The 21,271-nt window shown below is 40.6% G+C and overlaps 1 protein-coding gene across 2 annotated transcripts in view; it reads left to right on the top strand.

Annotated features, from left to right (window-relative positions):
* The window catches only part of rabgap1l (RAB GTPase activating protein 1-like), a 120,497-nt gene that overhangs the window by 82,194 nt on the left and 17,032 nt on the right, over window positions 1-21,271 (top strand). Inside the window, exons 16-19 of one of the 2 annotated variants that reach the window (XM_086115163.1) lie at window positions 1,803-1,928; window positions 5,511-5,654; window positions 9,665-9,706; window positions 16,077-16,205. In XM_086115163.1, the coding sequence (XP_085971289.1) occupies window positions 1,803-1,928; window positions 5,511-5,654; window positions 9,665-9,706; window positions 16,077-16,205 (441 nt within the window). Of the gene's footprint in view, window positions 1-1,802; window positions 1,929-5,510; window positions 5,655-9,664; window positions 9,707-16,076; window positions 16,206-20,165; window positions 20,818-21,271 lie in introns of those variants that run through there. The other variant, XM_086115164.1, reaches the window with a different exon arrangement.

A 21,271-nucleotide genomic window follows, 5' to 3' on the forward strand; every position in this document is an offset into this window, starting at 1 on the left:
TGTCGCCTTTTTTTCTTGGAAGTTGTCAGCTTCTCTTCTGTCGCCTGCCTGGGCCTTTCCCCCTTCCCAAAAACATTTATTTTTTTTACTCATTTTGCTAACTCCCCGGATCCATTTTAGCGGTAACCTATCACGTGACCGAGAAGCGCGCCTTGACCTGTGTCAAGAGTGACATACTGGAGAAGGATGTAACAGAGAATCTGGTATTTTTTCAAAATAAAACATCTTTCAGATTTCAAATAAATAAAACAGAAGTAATGTAAGTTATTTATTCTTTCTTTGCGGCCCGGCACCAAATGACCCATGGACCGGTACCGGTCCGCGGCCCTGGGGTTGGGGACCACTGCTACAAAGGACAGCAAACACTAGTGCAAAAATGTAGCAAGAGTGGGAAGTTAGGGTGTTGAATAGAAAATAAAACAGGCAGGCTCAATATATTGTCACGTTACGCACGAAGCAGGAAAAGGGAACTGCTTCGTACGTAACAGAGAATAAGTGGATCCCCGAAGGAGCAGACACCGACAAGGACTTCGTCAAAACAAAAATATTTATTACAAACAAAACCCCGTCAAATAAACAACAGAAAGCGCTGGTGAAAACGAGAACCAGGAAATAAGGAAACGCGACAACAGAAAACGCTTGCAAAAAATGGCAAGGGAAATATGTTTAAGACAAGTACTAGTTCACGTACGCTAATATAATGAGTCCTTTGGGACGACGAAGATTTAACCAACAGCGAATGGTATCGAATAAGAATGGCAATCATAGGCAACAGCAGTGGCACGGCATGCAATACTCCGGCAGTGATTTGACTGTCGGAGCGCCTAGATATAGCAGGTGCAATCTCTGGCAAATAGGCAGCAGGTGTGCAGGCGACAGAAGTGAACGCGTGCCACCTGCTGCCGAATACGGATCATGACATATATTATTGTCAAATAAATTGTAACAACATAAAATGTAATTGTATATACTGTATATATATATATATATATATATATATATATGTGTGTGTTGTGTGTGTGTGTGCATGCGTGTGTGTGTGTGTGTGTGTGTGGCTTTAAAATTATACTATGCCTCCATTCGTATGGGGATCCGCATTTAAAGTTGCGTCTGATTGGTGAAAGGCGGGTAAAATCAAAAAAAATATTAAATATTCTACACGAAACTTATTGCACCTCTTTGAGATACGTACATCACACGTGCTATTATCGTGGTGACGATATTTCGATACATTCCGCAGCCCTAGAAGTTGTGAGGTTGTGTGGATTACACATGTTAGGATGTGTAGAGGAAAAAGGCAGGCAGGTTCAAAGAGAAAAAAGGAACAGAGGTGATAGAGAAGATGTGCAGAATATTAAGAGGCGCTCAAGTTCACCTGCAGCACATTCAGCCCCAAGCATAAACTGTCGCCGATAAAATGCCATCTCATGGCCTCAGTGTGTGTGTGTCTGTATGTGTGTGTGCATGTGTGTCTGTGTTGGAGAGCGAGAGACTGCCTTTGTATGAGACTGCACATTCCATGAGACTCACCAGAGCTCATATTTTCATCTATAGATGCGGTAATACATGTTGTTATTCACACATTTGTTCAAGCCAAATGTAATTTTACAAATGTAATCGCAACTAGCTCGTAGTAAACATAGTTTCCCCTCCCCACCCATATGTCAAGTCACAAATGTGTTGACTTACTGAACCTTGCAGTAAAGATGAATTCTCAATGTTTGGGAACCATGCGCAGCAAATGATACAAATACAGAGACATATTTCAGATTTAGAAACATAAATTATTCCTGTTGTTTCAGATGCCTGAGGAACAGGCCTTTTGTGTGTTGGTGAAAATCATGTTCGAGTATGGCCTCAGAGCTCTCTACAAAAACAACTTTGAAGATCTTCACTGCAAGTTCTATCAGCTTGAGAAGCTCATGCAGGTACGTGGCGACGCAATCTTTTCGACATGATTGAAATTGAATCTCTGAATTAATGCTTGGTAATATGTAGAGCCTGCCTCGATTGAGTGACAGCCATTTGCACGTAACAAGGGTTTGACTGCGGTTTAGTGTTGTACATTCCATTGTATGTTAATTTAACGCCTCCTGGCAAGAGCGAGAAGAAAAGAGAATTTTAAGAAGTGCCAGATAGCGAAACAATGTGCCACACTATGATTACAATGACAATGTTTATTAGACTACATTTTTTTCCAGATTATAGGCATATGCTGTTTTTCTTCATTTTCCTAAATCATCAACAATAACTGTAAATTAGCTTTTATAATATTTGGGATTTTATCAAACAATCATAATGATAACGGCAGTACATTTATGCAAAATTACTCAAATTACGGTGTTCCAAATTATTATGCACAACAATTGAATTTAAAAATAGATTGCAAAGAACTCGAAACAAAATCTGTTGTATCTCTCTTGCAAAACAAATGGTTAATTTGATCGCAAAACATGTCTGTCAATCAAAGTACTTGAACATCGGGGCCGTTCGTTGATGTTACCCTAACGTCCACGGTTAGTTGCTGCCTTTTCTGCACGTGTTCTTCCGACTGCAAAGACGCAAGCTGCTTGCTGCCCGTCAATGGATTTTTTTTTTCAGCTGCCCTCTTAATACGATGCATTTGCCTGACAGAAACAGTCCTTTTTATGCTTTTATCAGAAAGAACCCATTTGCTCGCTGAGTCACACTCTAATTATTCTCCAGTACACTGATTCTCTTGAATGATTTTCTTTCATAAAGCATTATACTATCAAACACTGTTCATCAGCAAAAAGAGCCTCCCTTCCTCCTAAAAACTGACTTGAATCACTCAGTTCTACGGGGAGAAAAAATATGCAATCACCCCGCAATTTCTATTCCCAAAGCTAACACCTGCATCAGATTAGATCGGCTCCTTAGTCTGCAGTTAAACAGGAGCGACTGGGAGAGCTGTTGCACCAAGCGGACTGACATGAATCAGATGCTGCATTCGAGGAGGGCGGGATCTGACCTCAAAGCGTTCGACAACAAAGATGGCTAAATTGTTTGTTGTTCTGCTTCATAACACATGATTATTTACAGCAAACCTTCTTCATAATTTCCTTAATTTATATAAATAAATGAATATTACATCTTCAAAGCATTTCGTTCATTTCATCAAATAACTTCATGCAGGGAGATAATGGTATATCTTCACGCAGTCACTATAACACACATTGTGTTGTGTAAAGTTATTTTGAATAACTAATAAATATAAAATAATAATAATAATGTAGTAGTAAATAACGCTGGATATTTGTTGATAATCTTTGACTCCATGGGGTCACCATTGTCGAGTGACGTCACTTTGAAATTGGTCTCGGTGTCCTTTTTTTTTTTTTTCTCGACTTCTCAAATTGGACCTCCTAGTTCTTTCTCATCCAATTTTTCCGAATCGGATGTCGTAAAAATCCAACTTCCCACCTTCCTTGAATCCATCAATGGCTCCAATGCGAGAGATGAAGAAAACATGCAAACTGCCACTCTCACTGATGATATGGGGCTGCATGTCAGGTAAAGGGACTGGGGGAAGATGGCTGTCATTGTACGGTTGCTTCAATAAATGCAGAAGTTTACATCGACATTTGAGACACTTTTCTCATCCCATCTATTGAAAGGACATTTGGAGACGACGACCTCATTTTTTCAAGATGATAATGCATCTAGCCATCGAGCAAAAACTGTGAAAACAGTCCTTGAATAAAGACGCACAAGGTCTGTGATGCACTGCAAATAGTTCGGATCTCAAAATCTGAAGAAAGTGGTCCATGACAAGGCTATAACCCGCAAAGCTGATCTGGCAAAAGCAATCACAGGAAGTTGGAGCCAGATTAATGAAGAGTACTGTTGATCACTCCCTAAGTGCCTCTGAGACTGCGAGCTGTTATAAAGGCCACATCAAAGTGCTTGTGGCGTGTTGAAGTGTTCTTTTGTTGTTGTTGTTTTCATTATTCCATTTTTTTCCCTCAGAATTGAGTGATTCCATAATTTCCCCTTTGCTTGTTCTAAAGACATTTGTCAAGGATTCTTGTTAGCTTTACACAGGTATAGCTCAGTTTGTCAGAAAAGTTTTTGTTTAAAGGGGACATGTCAAGGAAAACGGGCGTACTATGATACCTTTACTTGGGTTTCTGGCATGCTTACCCACCCATCATTAGTCAGCCATGTAATATTTCTTGGGAGGTTTTAATGTCCTCTAGCACGGCTGTGAATGAATGAGCTCTTTGCATGTAGTCTCCCGCATTACCGACATACGGCCCGGTCCTGTCCAGTTTTGAGAAACTGCATTATTCTACATGCAATGTTTTGGGGATTTGTCCAAACTCATAGTCAAGGTGCTTAGTTTCAGTATTCTTCCTATCATTGTGCTTACATCAGATATGTATTAGCAATTTCACTAGCGATGGTCGGAAACGTCATCTCTTTGGATGATGATTTGCACACACAACAATGTTCTCTGTCTTGTTTGATCTGAGGTCACACCATTAGGTGCAAAGAGCCCATTGGGGGCACTTTTCATTGCCATTTTTTTCCCAGACTCTGGGCCAGAGCACGGCTGGCTAGCTGCTAACCTTCCAGCTACACTCCTGGCCATTGTGGTAATGCTCCAGGTGGGCGCATCCCCAATAGAAAGGCCTGGGATGGACATCGGCTTGTTTGTGTACACTCAAAGAAATAGTGTATTGAATTTACTGAACTTTATTTTGTCAAGTGGTCGCACACAATAGAATCATCTGGATTTAGATCCTTTTTTTTTAAAGTAGATTGACAGTCTAATTAAAAATTGCATCTGGATCCAAATGATAGTATTACATGCAACCACTTGACAAGATAAAATTGAGTAAATTCAATATGCCATTTGTGTCACTATAATATTGGACAGCCCCCCCCCCACTCCACCCCAACAGGCTGATTTCAGCAGTTCTGTAAAAACATATTGATATGTGTGCTTTGATTTTTTTTATTTTTTTTTTATCCTCGGGGTACTTCAGTCAAAAGGCTTGTTCTAGACAGGTTTTGAATTGTGCATTCATGTCTCCTTTAACATAATTGCTGTTTTACTTTGCAGCACAGTGCACCCCCCCCCCCCCAACCCCTATACTTGGATACTCGCGGATTAGTACCAATGGATTGACCTATTCAACTGGGGTTTTTTTTCAGTATTTTAAATTATTTTTTAAACATTTTTTTGTTTTGGTTATTTTTGTTTTCTTTGGGGGGGGGCGGTTTGGGCGGGGCAACCCCCATTTGTGGAAAACACCCATTGGAGGTTTTTACATAAATCTTCCCAACACATTGATAAGGGGTATCAATTCTAGATGGAATTGTTGCTATTCGCAGGCTGGCCCTGTCCCCGTCTATCCTCCGCCAATAGCAGGGGTCCACTGTATTGCATAATCGTGTTTACACTGATTGTTTGCAATTGATTTTGTTTTCCTGTTTATCAAGTCTCCCGTCTTATCCCTCTCACTTTTCTTCTTCTTTTCTAGGAACAGCAACCAGAACTCTGGTCCCATTTCCAAGAACTGAACCTGGAGGCACACATGTATGCTTCCCAGTGGTTCCTCACCCTCTTCACTGCCAAGTTCCCCCTTTGCATGGTTTTCCACATCACTGATCTTCTGCTTTGTGAGGTACAGTTCGAAGAAGTGCACTACATTATACTGAAATTGGGATCGATTTTTTTTCTAAGTGAGGGGAAATAGTATCAAGGAAGCAATAGGCAGTATGGCCAGAGCAAGGTTAGTATGAGCAGTTGCCTACAAAATGGACAAAGAGACCGCTGAAAGGGAGTTGTTTAGTTTGGATCATACACAGTCGGTGTCAAGGCCCTAAGTAGAAGGTACAGCTAGCTATATAACCATCAGCATCAATCCAAAGTGGATGCACCCTGCCCTTTGATTTGATCTTTCTACACTGCCTAATCAGTCGAGATTTGCCAATCAGGCTTTTAGGTTGCCAAAATCGTAAATACAAAGCTATTAGGAATCCTTACCCTGCCCTGATTCTGATTCTGATATTTAGAAAGATTGTGTCTGTAAAATCCTGTTCTTTGATGGTGTTTTTTTTAGTGGGTATAATGGCATGAGAATGCCTATTGTGCATTAATAGCATTTGTCTTGTCTACAGTCCACTCGGCCATACATAACGTATTAATACAATTATCTATACACTAGGTTAAGTAGATGAGCGCATCAAAACAAACCCTTTCCCTCAGCAGCTCCTTCATATCACATCTCATGCCTAAAATTATTCATAGTGTCATCACGAGGGATTAGATTACATTTTCGCTCAAATCACCTAATCCCATTCATTAAAGGTAGCATTGCAGAATATATTCCTTGATTACATTTGGAATCCCACCTAGTGCCGTGATCTAGTGTTTCATCCCACACATTAAACAGCAGTCATTTTGACTGTTGAATAAAACATTCAATAGGATGGATATCGATTTCGATCAACCTTTGCACAGAGGCCAGGCATGCAGCAAGATTATTATGGTGAAGAGCTGAATGATACATGAATCCATGGCGGACGGGATGTTGGCATATCCTCACAAGATGGGAGTCGGGATTTTGAATCCGGGATCTGGCCTTCTTGTGTGGAATTTACATGTTCGTCCCTTCTTTGTGTGGGTGTTTTCTGGGTATTTCCTAACATGCATGTGAGGTTCAATGTCAATATGATTAATTTGAACCCTGTGATTAGCTGATGACCAGTTGTGGGTGCGCCTTGCCTTGTCAACTAGAATAGGCTCCAACACAGCCATAACCCACAAGAGCATCATGAACGACACAGGTGTCAAACTCGAGGCCCAAGGGCCAGATGCGGCCCGCCAGGTCATTTTATGTGACCCGCGAAAGCAAATCATTTGTGTCAACTTGCTAAAATCTGTACCGAAATGTCAGATTGCCATGTGTAATAAATAATGTTGAGATTTTGCCGTTTTTGTTACCCTGTTTAGACTCACTTGAACAATAATTGAACAAACTATTGTAACTGACTGACTTCAAAACTAGTAATCTATTAATTGGTTGTGTACAAGTGATCATTTTGTGGTTTCACTGTCATAACGGCCCTCCGAGGGAAGACGTAACTCTAAATTGGCCCGCGACTAAAATGAGTTTGGCACCACTGATGTATACTGTATAGAAATTAGATGGATGGTCTTCATAGCATTAATGGAACCTTCCACTCTACAGAAATCATGCTCATAATGACTCTTCACCCTCCATTAACTCGGAAGCAATCTGTCAACTAACAGATGGGCAAGTCAACACAAATAGGGTGCCACACATTTTTTCAACAGTTCTTGGGCTTATGAAAGTACAGTTACATGCGGTTGTTTTATTGTTACTTAAAAGCGAGAACGAGAAATGTGAATTTGAACAAGCCAAGAAAGCTATACGGGTATCTTGTTAATCATCACACCAACGTAAGCAATTCCGAACACAATTCCATTGAAGTTGGGACGTTGTTTTGAACATGCTAAGTAAAAAGCTCGCCTCTTCATCTCTGCGAGGTTACAAATAGGAGTTTGAGTCTTTTTTGCTACATGTCCCAGCTTTTTTGGAAGGTGTTGCAGCCATAAAATTCTAATATAATGAGTATTTGCTAAACAGAATCGTGTTTATCTGTTTGAACCTTAACTATCTTGCCTTTGTAGTGCAGTAATTTACATATAGGTCGAACGTGATTTGCAAGTCATTGTGTTCTGCTTTTATTTATGTTTAACACAATGTTCCAACGTCATTGGAATTCAGTTTGTACATAATACGGTTAAGTGCTGTAAAGAAAAAAAATATATTGTCTTGATTTCTAGATCATGTAATGAAAATTCTTAAAACTTCTAGTATCAATTTAGAAATTAGAATCATTCAAAATGTTCAAAACTTCTCTGACAAATACGTTGACTCATTTTGGTAAAACATGTTTGCCCCTCTCATCTGTCCTGGCCTGTTTTTCAAAAATACATTTTCTCATTGCCTCTTTTTTTTTCTTTTCCTCCCACTCTTCCTGCCCTCCCACTTGCCCCCAGCAGAACAATAAGAAGCTTCCCAGGTTTTTCTCAGCCATTGAACCGCATGATAAGAATCTGTTCGTTAAACCTCCACTCTCATCTCCTGCTACTTTGACAGCTGTTCTCCTTATGTATTATTTTCTCTACACCGTCACCGTTCTGTGTTCACGTTTTCCTTGTTAAATAACCACTGTTGGAAATAGAAATACTGTAGTTAGGTCCAGGGTCAAATTGTTGCCAACCTATAAGACAGGGGTGTCAAACTCATTTGTCGTGGGCCACATTGTAGTTACGGTTTCCCTTGGAGGGCCGTTATGAATTTTGGGAAACCATATAAATGTTTCATCACCTCCACATATTACATATACAGCGCACAACCAATTGATGGCTAACTAGTTTTAAAATCAGAAGTCAAAAATAATGACTGTTATTGCGGATTACATATGACAGTTTGAAATCTGGGTTCAGACTTTAGCAAGCAACATGGAACTTGACATGCTTGATTTGCTTTTACGGGCCACATAAAATGATGTGAAGGGCCAGAACTGGCCCCCGGGCCTTGACTTTGACACCTGTGCTATAAGACCTTTACTGACGAAACAGTATAAAGACTAAACGCAAATGACTTTGTGGCATTATTTTCCGACTCAAAGTAGACTTGGCTGTATTGTACACACTGGCCGGGGCAGATATGAATGTTCTAAATGTCTGACCACATGGCCCATATGCATCAACCAGCAAAACCGACTCTTTGTCCAGGAATTGCAAGGACAAGCACATCGGTGGCAAATTACATTGATGCGGAGCGTCAAAAATGAGCAGCTCTCTTAAAAGAGAAAACAAAATAAGGTTTTAACCAAATAGTCTTGTGGAATTCATCTTTCGAGATGTTCTCTGAGGTGTGGTCTTGTGAGATATCCAGTAGAGCGTGATGTCATACCTGACGACAGTTAAAATAACCACGAATAGCAATAAGAAACACTTTCATCATGATAATTAACAGCTCATTCATTGTGAATATAACACCACGTTTAACGTGCACATGATAATGACCTAAAACACAATAGCCAGAATGAGTTCATCATTTTCAACATTGAATATCTTCCAGTGGATTTCATTCCACCTTTACTATTTCTCCTCTAATCTGCCATGTCGCGTTCCCAGTCTATAATCACAGCCCCGCTTTCTGTGCATTTATCCTCCCCTCTTGTATAAATCCATTTCCCTCTCACACGGGTTCTCCAAACACAAACCTCTTCGATCCTGACTCAGCGCTGTAGCGCCATCTTGAGGCCTCTGCAAATCAGCGCGTGAAGACAGCACTCCCCGTGGCCTTCCTTATTTTTAGTGCTGTCTGGATATTTTTAGCTCGGTGTTGCCATGTGAACTCATCACAGAGACTAAGGAGACGTGGGTGTTCCCGCAGAGCTACCAGCTGTGCATTCTCTTGTGTCATAATCACATTTATGATGTATGGGAGAGACATCTTAGTCCAAGCACTAATTCACATATTAATCCGCTTTTAATGTGTTCCTGATTTTAACGTGGCGGCAAATAAAATGTTTTCTTTTGACCTATTTTTTATATTTGACTGATTGAGGAGATTATTTATTTGTGTTGCAGGGTTTGAACGTCATCTTCAATGTTGCCTTGGCTCTGCTCAAGGTTAGTAACCTCACCTCATTCATTGAGACACCTTCCACTTAAAATAGCTCGATTGTTCCTGTCGACAGCATTTTTTTTTTCAATTTCCCGTCCACATTTAGGTTTGACAACCAAAACACAAAGCATCATCGAGCAGTGATCATGGGGATATACACTTCCCTATGCACAGTGCTTCAATGGTGTTTTGTAAAACTGAATGGTGGAGTCGAGTGGCTGTAGTAGCTGCAGCTGAGGGAGAGATCTTTTTTTATTTTCATTGTCACTCCTCCTTTCATGTTTTGGGGATTCTTGACACATTGACAATTTGACACAGGGGATGGCGATACACTCTTAACCTCTCTGCCTTGTGTCGTATGGAGTGTGTGTTGTATATGGTCTCCATCAACACTTCTGGTACTTCTGGTACTTTCATTATCCTAAACAATATATGCACAGCTGTGATCACAGGCACTCAACGTTTCGATGGCCGACAATGCCTTGCGCACTTGTCCGTAACACTTCCATTCTGATAGAAGATCAAACAATGATCATCAAAACAGAACCCACGGTCTGAAATGAGTGCAGGTTTTCTCTGAACCACTTTGTTGTTTTTGTCTGAGTGGTGTGGAATTCCTGTTTGTTGTGTTACCAGATCTTCTTGTGGTTTGTTGTATTGATTCATTCGGCACAGTCATATTGCATATGGAAGATTGATTGTGGGCAATCATCAATCATCTTTATTCATGTATTGCAGAACACAGAGAACAAGCTTTCTTCTGTCCTCTAGGCTTGGTGTCCACTTAATTCCACGATTAATATAATAAAATAAAATTAGACCCTTAACAATGACAACAACACAATGAGTTCAATATGAATCATGTTCAAAAAGGATTGGAAGAAGTGCTTAAGACTTTTCGAGTCATACTTACTTCCAGACATCGTTCACAGCAACAGAATTCTCTCCAGTTTCACATCAATCTCTGGAATCTAAAAGTATTCACACAAGAAAAAAGGAACAATCAGTGCGGATCTTACCAGCAGTTTTGGGCAAATTCCTTCCAAACTGTAATATAATTCGCATTGCAGTACTATTTTCCGATATGTGCATCTGAATGTAATGTTTCTTTCGAGTACAGTGTTACCATCTTTATACAAGTAATATAATCAATTGATTTATTCATGCTTTTGACTTTTGAAAAGGAAAATGCTACATTTGCAACCATAACAGGTGAAGTTCATTTGTAATGAGGACCTTAATCTATACAATGTTGGGTATCATGTTAAATGTATCAATTCTGTAATAGAAGATCACTGCCCTTAATTCATATTTGTATCACTACCAAGATGTATTTTTCTTCTAAATACAAATATTGTAACTTATATTTGGTCCAGTAAAAAATATAATTCCAGACCGTACAGCATAAATGAAATTATCAACATACTCAAATTAATTTACACACATGGTAAAGACGAATTTATATTACCAAGATGCGTTGCTATTATCAATTTTTAAATGTATATATTTTTTAATGTATTGAAGTATATTTGATAACTGATCTGACAAATAATAATGATAGATAGGTGGATAGATAGATAGATGGATGAGTGTATAATTTATCTAATAAAAGAGTCAGACAGATAGACAGATAGCTCGATAGCTTGACAGACAGACAGACAGATTTTAATAAAGAGTGATCTGGCCTGAGCTCATCTTTTCTTCTTTTTCTTTATCATGAAAAAAAATGAACAAAACACAATTCAAACTTCAGTGAGTTGTGAAGACAAAAGTTTGAGGTGAATTGAATGAACAAATGGAAATAATAAGCCAGTACATCCACTCTTATTTAATGGGGCATAATGTAGTTTGTGCGATTGGAGTAGCCATATATCATGGCATAGGCCTTCCGCCCAGAGACGACTGACTGATTTCCATTTACTAGCTAACTGCTAATTACCGTAAAAGCCATTTTGCATCCTGCGATTGATGGCTCATTCATTCTAAAAAGCACAATGGCTCTTAATTCTTCCCATTTCTCAGCACTGCTTTTTATATAGGTTTGTTCTTGCATGTACTTTGATTGTGTTTTGCATTTTATTTCATGAAACCATGACTGTTCATGGTCTGAAAAACAATGATACATTGCAATACATTACCTAGTGAGCACTGTATGACACATTTGTCTGTTTCATTGATCAGAAATCGGTGCAGTGCAATAATTTCGTATCTGTTGGCGTCAGAAGCTCATTTTCAAGGGGAAGGCTGTTGCCCATATCTTGCACAGTTAATTCAAGCTGCGGTCTTGCATTTTTTTAAATCCTAAGCTTGACATTCTCTATTTCTGGCAAATTTGTATTGTCGTGAACATAAAAATATTGTACGAGAGGATCAGAAAAGGAAAAATAAGAACGGGTTCTCTCATGCACCAATAATTGTACATAAACAGTAACACAACAACCTTGTAAGTTCATCATATTATTAGTAGTAGTTGTAGTCGAAGTCGTAATACTACTGCTACTAATAGTAGGAGTAATGAATTAAAATGTACTAAAGAAAGAAAGGAAATACTTGTGCAGTTCAAAACAAACTTAGATGAAAGATGAAACTAATCAACCTTTAACTATACAATGCATGTATATATTTTTCGATACTATTAATATTTTACATGATTATGTTAAAATAATTATGCATTCCTGTTCATTATCCGAGCAATGATATACACTTTACCAAAAAGAGGTCCAACGTGGAGGCAATACTAGGGATTGGGAACAAATGAGGATGTTAGGTGGGTGGAATAGGATTCCACTGCCAGCCTCCTATTGGCCAGCCATGACGACATTCTATCCGCTTCTCTCTCCCTCCATCGCGTTCTCCTCTCCACTCTCATCCCCCTCCCTCCATTTGGGTCCGGCTCCCTCCCTTTCCTGCTTTACCGTCATCATCCACATCACTCCTCACTCACTGAATGTAAGGTGTACCATACCATCAGCTATTTGGACGTGGAGGAATAAAGCTTTTTTTAAATTATTTTTCTTTTTTTCTTCTAATTTACATTCTGTTCTTCTTTACCAACATAAATGCCTGTATGGAGCGGAGCCTCTTCTCGTCGCCTTCAGTTTTTCATTCTGTCTCAATGCTTTGACCCACAACCACTGCCTCCACATCTCCAGTCATCTGCTGGATCGATATTTTTGCAGCACGCTACCTCCAACCAGCAAACGGATTGCAGCAAAGATGACCTGCTAGCTGCTAGCCATTAGCTGTTAGCATCACAAAGAGACATTGACAACAAGACTGGCAGTGGCCGGGAAACACTGTGTGTTTTCATGCTTTTTTTTCTCTCTCTCTCTCTTCTTTTGCTTTGCCTCGCCCCAGTTGCTGACCAGAACAATCGCTCCCGATAACACAAGCCTATTCACTGACTCACAGATGCGTCCATTTAGCCTGTGTTGTTGAGAATCAAATGACTTTCCATTTAAAGGAGCTGTCTTCCATCTAAAGGATCTGCAGACCACTACACAGCATCTACTAATGGAGATCTGCTTGAGGAACTGTGGAGTCCATACTGTCTTCGCCACAGCAGCTGTACTTACTTGAGTTAGATCTTTTTCTACCTCGTCCCTTGCCATACTGCCACAGCAAAAGGATGTCACTCCTGCTTCTCTCGTTATAGGATCCATACCGTTATATTGGGTTTTTTGTTTTTGTTTTTGTTTTTGTTTTTGTTTTTTGGTAGGGGATTTGCATTTCAAAAATATTCCGGAATATTGTCAGCTTCATTTCAAGTGCAGCCTCCATATTGGCAGCACGTTCGAAAAACTATTGAGTGTTGTGTCGTCTCACTTTTCACTCATGCTTACTGATGGGAATTTTTTTCCTTCCTTTTCGAAGTCTAAGAATTAAGGGAAAATAAGAAAAAAGCAGATTATGTGTCCGTTGCTGCTGTTTGTTGGAGCAGCAACCCACGTGTTGAGCAGCGTTGTTGCTTAGCAACGGCATACCGGACTGAGATTGTTATTGCAGCAACTTAAGAGTGGCTTGCAGGTTGAAGACAGCGTTATGCAACCAACGGCATCTTTTCCTAATTTTATTACTTCTAACATTGGCGCAACGAATAGTCACATCTGGGCTCTGACGGTGGTGGGATGAAAACGCCGTCATCTCATCTCGTTCTTATTATTATCCACATTGGCTGTGCCGGTGGATGTGGTCAATACTGTCCAATGACCGAGTAGTCTCGAGTCTTGGTTCAGCAGAACTCTCATCGTTTGGACTCCTCAGTGGATAATTACGTCTTTGCTACGACCTCATCTGTCATCTAACTCACCAGACCAAGTGGGACATTTCAGACGACACGCTGGAGTCATACGCCACCCTAACCCCAAAGAGGGACCGCCCTTCTCCCTTGCCCTCTCCAACTCCGCCCTTTTCTCCTATCCCCTCCCCTGTGCCCTCTCCGCCTCCTCTTTCGGCCCTGACGCCTCCTCTGCAACTTCCAGCAGTGCGAAGGTCAGTGGAGGATGGAGAGGGGACGACAGAAGAAAAGGCCCAAAGCAGTCAGGCCTCAGCGGATTCCTTCTGTAAAGTGATGGATCTACTTGGGATGGGGCATCGACTCTTTGTCCCTAAACTGCTCGCGGTGAGAACGGGGACTGGGAATGTTCCATGTTCAGAGTTAGCAGGAGTGGAGTAAAGGGCTTGCGCGTGAATGCAATAAGCTTCTCTCCGTCCACCTGATAACATATCGGTACAGTATGTGTTTCCAAAAGTTACATGTTGCAAGTCTGTTTGGGTGACTGCATGATCTCTTCACTTCAATGCCTCCATATTAGTTGTCAAAGGTAGGACCAACTGATGCACACTAATAGAGTTCCCCCACAAGATGGTGGTATTGAGGTTTCATTTGGTACTTGGTGATATTACCCTTTACTTACAACAATATTTAAAAAAAACACCTACACTTATTCATTCATGGCGCTAGCTGTCCGATCATCATAATGTGATCATTGCAGGAAATTGTGTTCTTGTTTTAATTTCTTATGGAAAGTAGGACATCCGTGGCTATATTTTAGTGTTCACTAAGTGGTGATGTGCATCCATTGCACATTGCCCACTGCTGGCTTGTGTTTTGGAAGTCTTAGTTAAGTGTAATACAGTATAGCAACTATGAGAGTTACAGTCATCTCACAAATTCCAGGCTGTTTTCATTATTCAGTAGGGGCACTTTCATTTACAATGAAATGGGATTAATGGAGTAGATTTGTGCCAAACAAATGCTGTTCAAAGTTTTACAGTATTTGGAACGTGTGTGTGTGTGTGTGTGTGTGTGTGTGTGTGTGTGTGTGTGTGTGTGTGTGTGTGTGTGTGTGCGCGCGCGTGTGTGTGCGCGCGTGCGTGTACACGATGTACAGTATGTCTGAAAAGTTCCGAAACTTGTGTCACAAAATCCAAATTTTCTCATTCAAACTAAAATCTCTGTAGTCTTAACACACTTTCCTTGCCTTCTCTGTAAAGCCTCCATACGCTGCCTGGAATGGTCCTTCCGAGATCCTCTGCAGTTCTGATTTCACATCCTTAATGGTTTCCATATCTTCAAAACGAGACCCCTTGATGACCCACTTGAAATGGCAAAAAAATAAATAAAAGATACAGAGCCAGGTCGGGTGATCACAAGGGTCTCTCCAGAATAGCGACATCGCCCTTTGGAAGGAACTGTTAAATAGATATTCATTGTGAGCAGGCGCGTTGTCATGGTGAAGCAGGCATGAGTTGCCCTGTCACAACCCTCGCCTCTTTTCACACACTGAATGGAGTAAAGGCCGCAGTATCACGTTGTAGACGTGCCGGTCAATCGTCTGGGCCACATTGAAAGGGAAAATTTCAAATTTCAAATCTTGTAACCCTCAGTCCTTGAGGTTTTCTGGCAAACCTTGTCTATATTTATTTAAATACATTTGGTCTTGGGTGATCAGCCTTTAAAATGGATAACATATGAATCGTAAAGGCATAGGCGGCACGAATCTACATCACAATGATCCATAAAATTATGTATCATGTCCTTATCATATAAGTCGGTTACCAATGGCCCGATGAATTTTAAAAAATAATCCGTCCGAGAGTAGCAATGCATCAGACCGCAGTGGCCACCCATGGTGCACCTTGTTTGGTGATGCCTGCAGCGACGTGCATCCGTAGTTTGTATATACACGAAGAACCTAATACGGTGAGAACATTCGTCTGTGATCTATGTCATGTCCAATATGTTGCATTTGTGTAATGCGTGTATGTAGTTCCAATCAAGTGAAATACAAAAGTGAACAATTTGGAGGAAAAAAGTATCAAGCATGACAAATTTTTCCCCCTCCGCTCTCCTTCTCACCTGTTTACCTGCAGACATCCAAAGAGGATCTCTTGCAGGCAGACTTTGAAGGTGCTCTCAAGTTCTTCAGAGTCCAGCTTCCCAAACGCTACAGAGCTGCAGAGAATGCCAGAAGGCTGATGGAACAAGCTTGCAACATAAAGGTTTGACTCTTTCCAAGCACATGCAGTAAGCGCTCATCTTCCTTTTAGCCAGGCACTGATTTCAGTCCGGATTGTGTTTAACGATTAACAGCGATCACAAAAGTTTCACATAGTTTCTGTAATAACGCTTCAGTACAATTGACCATTTATTAAGATTCTTCATTCAAACAGATTCACTAAAACTTTAAAAACACATGACAGCAGCCAGTAGGGCTGGACTATATGTCTTTATCATATCGATATCAAGATATGCGGTGGTGTGAAAAAGTGTTTGCCCCCCTTCCTGATTTCTTTTTTTTTTTTGCATGTTTGTCACATTTAAATGTTTCAGATCATCAAACAAATTGAAATGTTCGTCAAAGATAACACAAGTAAACACAAAATGCAGTTCATAAGTTCAAGTTTTTTATTACCGGTAATTAAGGGAAAATAAAATCCAAACCTACATGGCCTATGTGTGAAAAAGTGTTTGCCGCCTAAACCTAATAACTGGTTGGACCACCCTGAGCAGCAACAACTGCGATCAAACATTTGCGATCACTTGCAATGAGTTTTTCATTGCGCTGTGGGGGAATTTTGACCAACTCATCTTTGCAGAATTGTTGTAATTCCGCCACATTGGAGGGTTTTGGAGCATGAACCGCCTTTTTAAGGTTATGACACAGCATCTCAATAGGATTCAGATCAGGACTTTGAGGCCACTCCAAAGTCTTCATTTAGTTTTTCTTCAGCCATTACCCTTAAAATGCCATCCATCGCACAGCTCCAGGGTGTCCAGGCAGCTTTCTCCACTATGTGTCCTGCTGACGGAGTTTATAACTTTTTCTTCCTGTGGCTTTTATGGAACTTTGTTGACAATTATTGTTCATTGTTATTTACTTTATCATAGTTTTATCAGAAACGAGGTGGCTTCCATGCACACCAATCATAATTTTGCCACTGTCTTTCGCTGACATTCCTCTATGCTATGTACCCACACACAAACATGTTATCATCCTCCTCTTGACGTGAGTGAGACTTTTTTAAAAATTTGCTGAGGTCACCAGAGACCCAAACCAGTCCACAATGTAATACATTTGATTTCGTCCTTGTGAGTTGTGTGTGCCTGTATGTATGTGTGAGAGAGAGAGTGAGAGAGAGGAAAGAGTTGGCAGATGAAATAGATAACGTTCCCTCCACCCTTTCCCATTGTTGTTCTCCTTGAACCTACATACAGTAAATATTTTACATTTCAGGCATTTTTTTTTTCCGTCTACTATCCAAAGACGATTTGAATGTTCTCTCTTTGAAAGCTTGTTGGTGACACGCGTGGCTGTTTAGGGGTGTCTCAGCACAGGTCATCCTGCAGTGTGTCATGTTTATCTTTGGTGCTTCTGTACCATTTTGTTCTCGATTGCAATACAGTCCCAAGTGACATGGAATCTCATTCTTAGCTTGAGCATTTCAGTTCTGTAAAATACTTTTTCCATAAAAAAACACAAAACAAAACATTGATACTGTTTGTTGTGTACGCATGCACAAGCTCATCAAACAACTTGTGTTCTTGAACTATACAGTGTTTTTTTCTTTTTACATTCATACTTGTTTTGATGATTTCAAAGCAACGTTGGACACATTGAATCATCCAGTTGGGATGTTGGCAATAGCTGTGGGACAGATTCATAGATTCCGTTGGCCTTATATCATGTTCTTGGCAGATGAGGCTGTTGTTTGCACTCCTCAAGGTGCATTTTCTGAAGCTTCCTTCTTCCTTCTACTGTCTATTTTTAGACAAGTCACTCTTCAGTTTATGAAATGGAATATTCCCCCTGGGCAGTACTATAATGAGAAAGTCATTCAAAATGAGAGAATTGGGCAGTGAAGATATGGATTGGAAAGAATGAGGGGAAAATTTTGCTTTCTTCTTCCACAAGATTCGTATTTATGTTTTTAACTGTTAAGTCAATATATATGCCAGCTCGCCAAGCATAAAGTCAAAATGATTGCCCAAGTTTCATTGAGCCAGTCAGGGATGGCAATTTTCCACGGATACGCGGAAATCCGCCGTTTTATTTCTTAAATTGATCATTTTTGTGAATCGTCTAAATCCGTTGAGAAAATTTTAGGGGGGGTCAAGTAGCTTATCGTCGAGTTTTCACGAGCTCTCCCGATCAGTCTTTCCATCTTCCGATTGTAAACAGCCCTGCGATTGGACGTGTATGATGTCTTACTTGTTGTGATTGGTCGCCCCGTCCAGGCCATGCCCCTTTCCACTTTTTCCATCACTAGCCATTGCCATCCCCGACCAGTCATTTTAACGCTAAATATGTGCACCACTATGAGATGAAATAATCGATAAAACGACGTTTGCAGAAGGTTACGCACATTTAAGCCGTAGACATTGCTGTAATTCCTTACGTGAGGTCATTTCAGCCAATCAGAATCATTTGCCTGCAACGTGAAAGCCAACAAACGAGAACTTGAATTAAAAGAAATGTACGGACTGTAAGATTCTAATTTACATCCGTGCGGAATCAAAATCTGAATGGCACTTGGATCAAAAATTGTTAACGCAATAAATTAAACAAAGCAGCATACAATGAGGAAACAAACCAAAATCCTGGAAACCGTTCCATTGCCAACCAAGTTTATTCTCTCTTCACTCCATCTCCTTTTTAAATGTTTTTTCCTCTGTCGGCGTATAAAGCAGATAAGCTGAACTTTGTAAGCTGCTTAAAATAGCAAACACATTCCCTGCCACCTTTGCTTCATCAAAAGTAATAGGGTGGCTTAGCTTTTTTGAGGATTATGGGAAGAATTTCTCAAGATCTTTGGCATATTTTCGACTGAAGCGAGTGTGGTGACTTGGGTTTTCAAAAGTCATATGCTCAACTTTTGCCTCAAAATGGAGCTCTTTCTTTGACTCAATATCACCGTCTAAATACATACAGATTTTTGCAGATGAAAAGAATAGATATAAAGATTGTTTGAATTGAAGGAACAGTGAGCTTTGGGTGTTTTCTTTCAGAAACATGTTTATTATGGACTATCTATCTGTCTGTCTGTCTGTCTATCTGTCGATCTGTCTATCGCTCATGTTCTATTTCTTCCTTGACTGTCACTTTTCTTTCTGTGGATTAAAAATAATAAACACGAATTGCTGGCAGTCCACACATAGCATTGGGTGAGTGGTCAACTGTTTTGTTTTTTTCCTTCCCCTAATCTAAGTCGTCTTCTGACGCATTGTGCCTTGTGCGGCGGGCTTTACGACTCAAACTATGATAAATGCATGGGCAAATTGTAACAGAACAACACACAAGGAGTTAACGCATGCACATAAACAGCAAACACTTCTGTTGTAGCATAAAATTATTTATCATTAAGGCACAGTTGAACTACGACATGAATTGAGTTCATTTTTTTCATCATGTATTGTCAACTTGGTTCATGTTGATGGTTGTCAGGAAGAAAAAAAGAATTGCCACATCCTTTTGGATTCATATATTGCTTTTTCTGGGAAGAAACAAAAAAAGCTTAGTTTTCACATCACACATCGTAATATTGTTACCGTACTGATATTGAGTTACCTGGAAAAATATTGAAATCTGAAAGTTGGCCCATATCGCACATGTGCGCGTGTATAAATGTACAGTATATGTATGTGTGGCGGATGTCACAACTGTGATATCACTCCGTTACACAAGTATGTGTATGTATAAATGCTTTCCCTCACATTTTAGGTAATCATAGCTGCCAATTGCTCCATGATTACAATTGGCAGCAATGGGTTCATTGTTCACAGTTGTTAATCCGCTGTAACACTCAGACAAAATGACATGGGAAACAGGTTTCACCGGATTGCTAGTGTAAAACAACGATAAATTATCCCCCCGCCCCTTTTTTTTCTTTTTTTTAAAGATCACATGTATATTCTACACCTTCAGTCATTTGAAGAGCAAAATGAATTGTGCATCTGCCGAAGGGGAAGCTTGTTTTGGCCTCATAAAACAATCATATGTCGTCAGGAAAAACAAGCAATTCTGCTCGACAGCTTCCCTTTTATGTGCTTCTAGTATAGGTGTGAACAAAGCGTTAGAAAGAACTCTCGTGATGTTGGATTCAATTAAATAAATATTTCAGACTGTCTAAAAAGGAGAGGAAATGAGAAGGAATCGGTCAGCGGAAAAGAAGGAAAAGCAAAGTCATCATCCTCCTTTGTCATGCACTGCTAGTGTTTCAGGGAGGGGATGGAGGGGGGTTGAGAAACAAACAGGTGTGTTGTACTGTTCACTCACTTCCCCCGCCACCCTGCGCTCAGTGGGCAGGGCTCAACTCCTGAGTGAGAGACTCTTGAAAGCAGCCAGTCGCCTCCTCTTCTATCAGAGAGAGAAGCGAGCGCTGTCAGCCGCGCGCTTCTTTCTTGGGTTCCCGACACGCGCTTCCTCATCTTGGTTCATTTCTTCTCTTCCGCTTCCTCCTCGCTGCTGGGTGCGAGCGAGCAGGAGTCGAGATGATGCAGGAGGTGTCCATCGTGGTGGCATACGATGCTCACGTTGTTGAGCGGCCGGGTGAAGAGGACACTCTGGCCCGTTTGGTTGCCCACTCCAGACCTGTCAGAGCGCCTCGACCTGTGGTATGTCTGTACTGTACTGTATTGGTTCGTTTTGGGCTTTATGCATTTTTAATTGCGCTGGGATTTCATCAGCATCGTTTTACGCTACCTACACATTTATTTATGAGGTGAAAACTGCTAGTGGTAGGGTGATGGTTGTTTTGGGTGGAAAAGCTTTGTCACTCAGCTCTGCTCCAAAGTGAGGTTTGATTCAATGTGTTACATATGAATTTGGAATCAATGGAGACCTTGTGTGTGTGTGTGCGTGTGTGCGTGTGTGTGTGGGGGGGGGGGTGCGTGCGTGCGTGCGTGCGTGTGTGTGTGTTAGGGGGATCGGGTTTGTTTGCCTCACGTGGCTAATTGAATTCCATGGCCTAGTTTTTCCTGGGATGTCCACTTGCCTTTGTCCTTATTTCAATTTTCAAACTCTTCTGGGCTGCCAAGGGGCCGAGGCCTCATCATCATACGCACACAC

The sequence above is a fragment of the Hippocampus guttulatus genome, chromosome 7, assembly GCF_054856545.1.
Source record: "Hippocampus guttulatus isolate MCC_2025c chromosome 7, RoL_Hgut_1.0, whole genome shotgun sequence".
NCBI lineage: Eukaryota > Metazoa > Chordata > Actinopteri > Syngnathiformes > Syngnathidae > Hippocampus > Hippocampus guttulatus.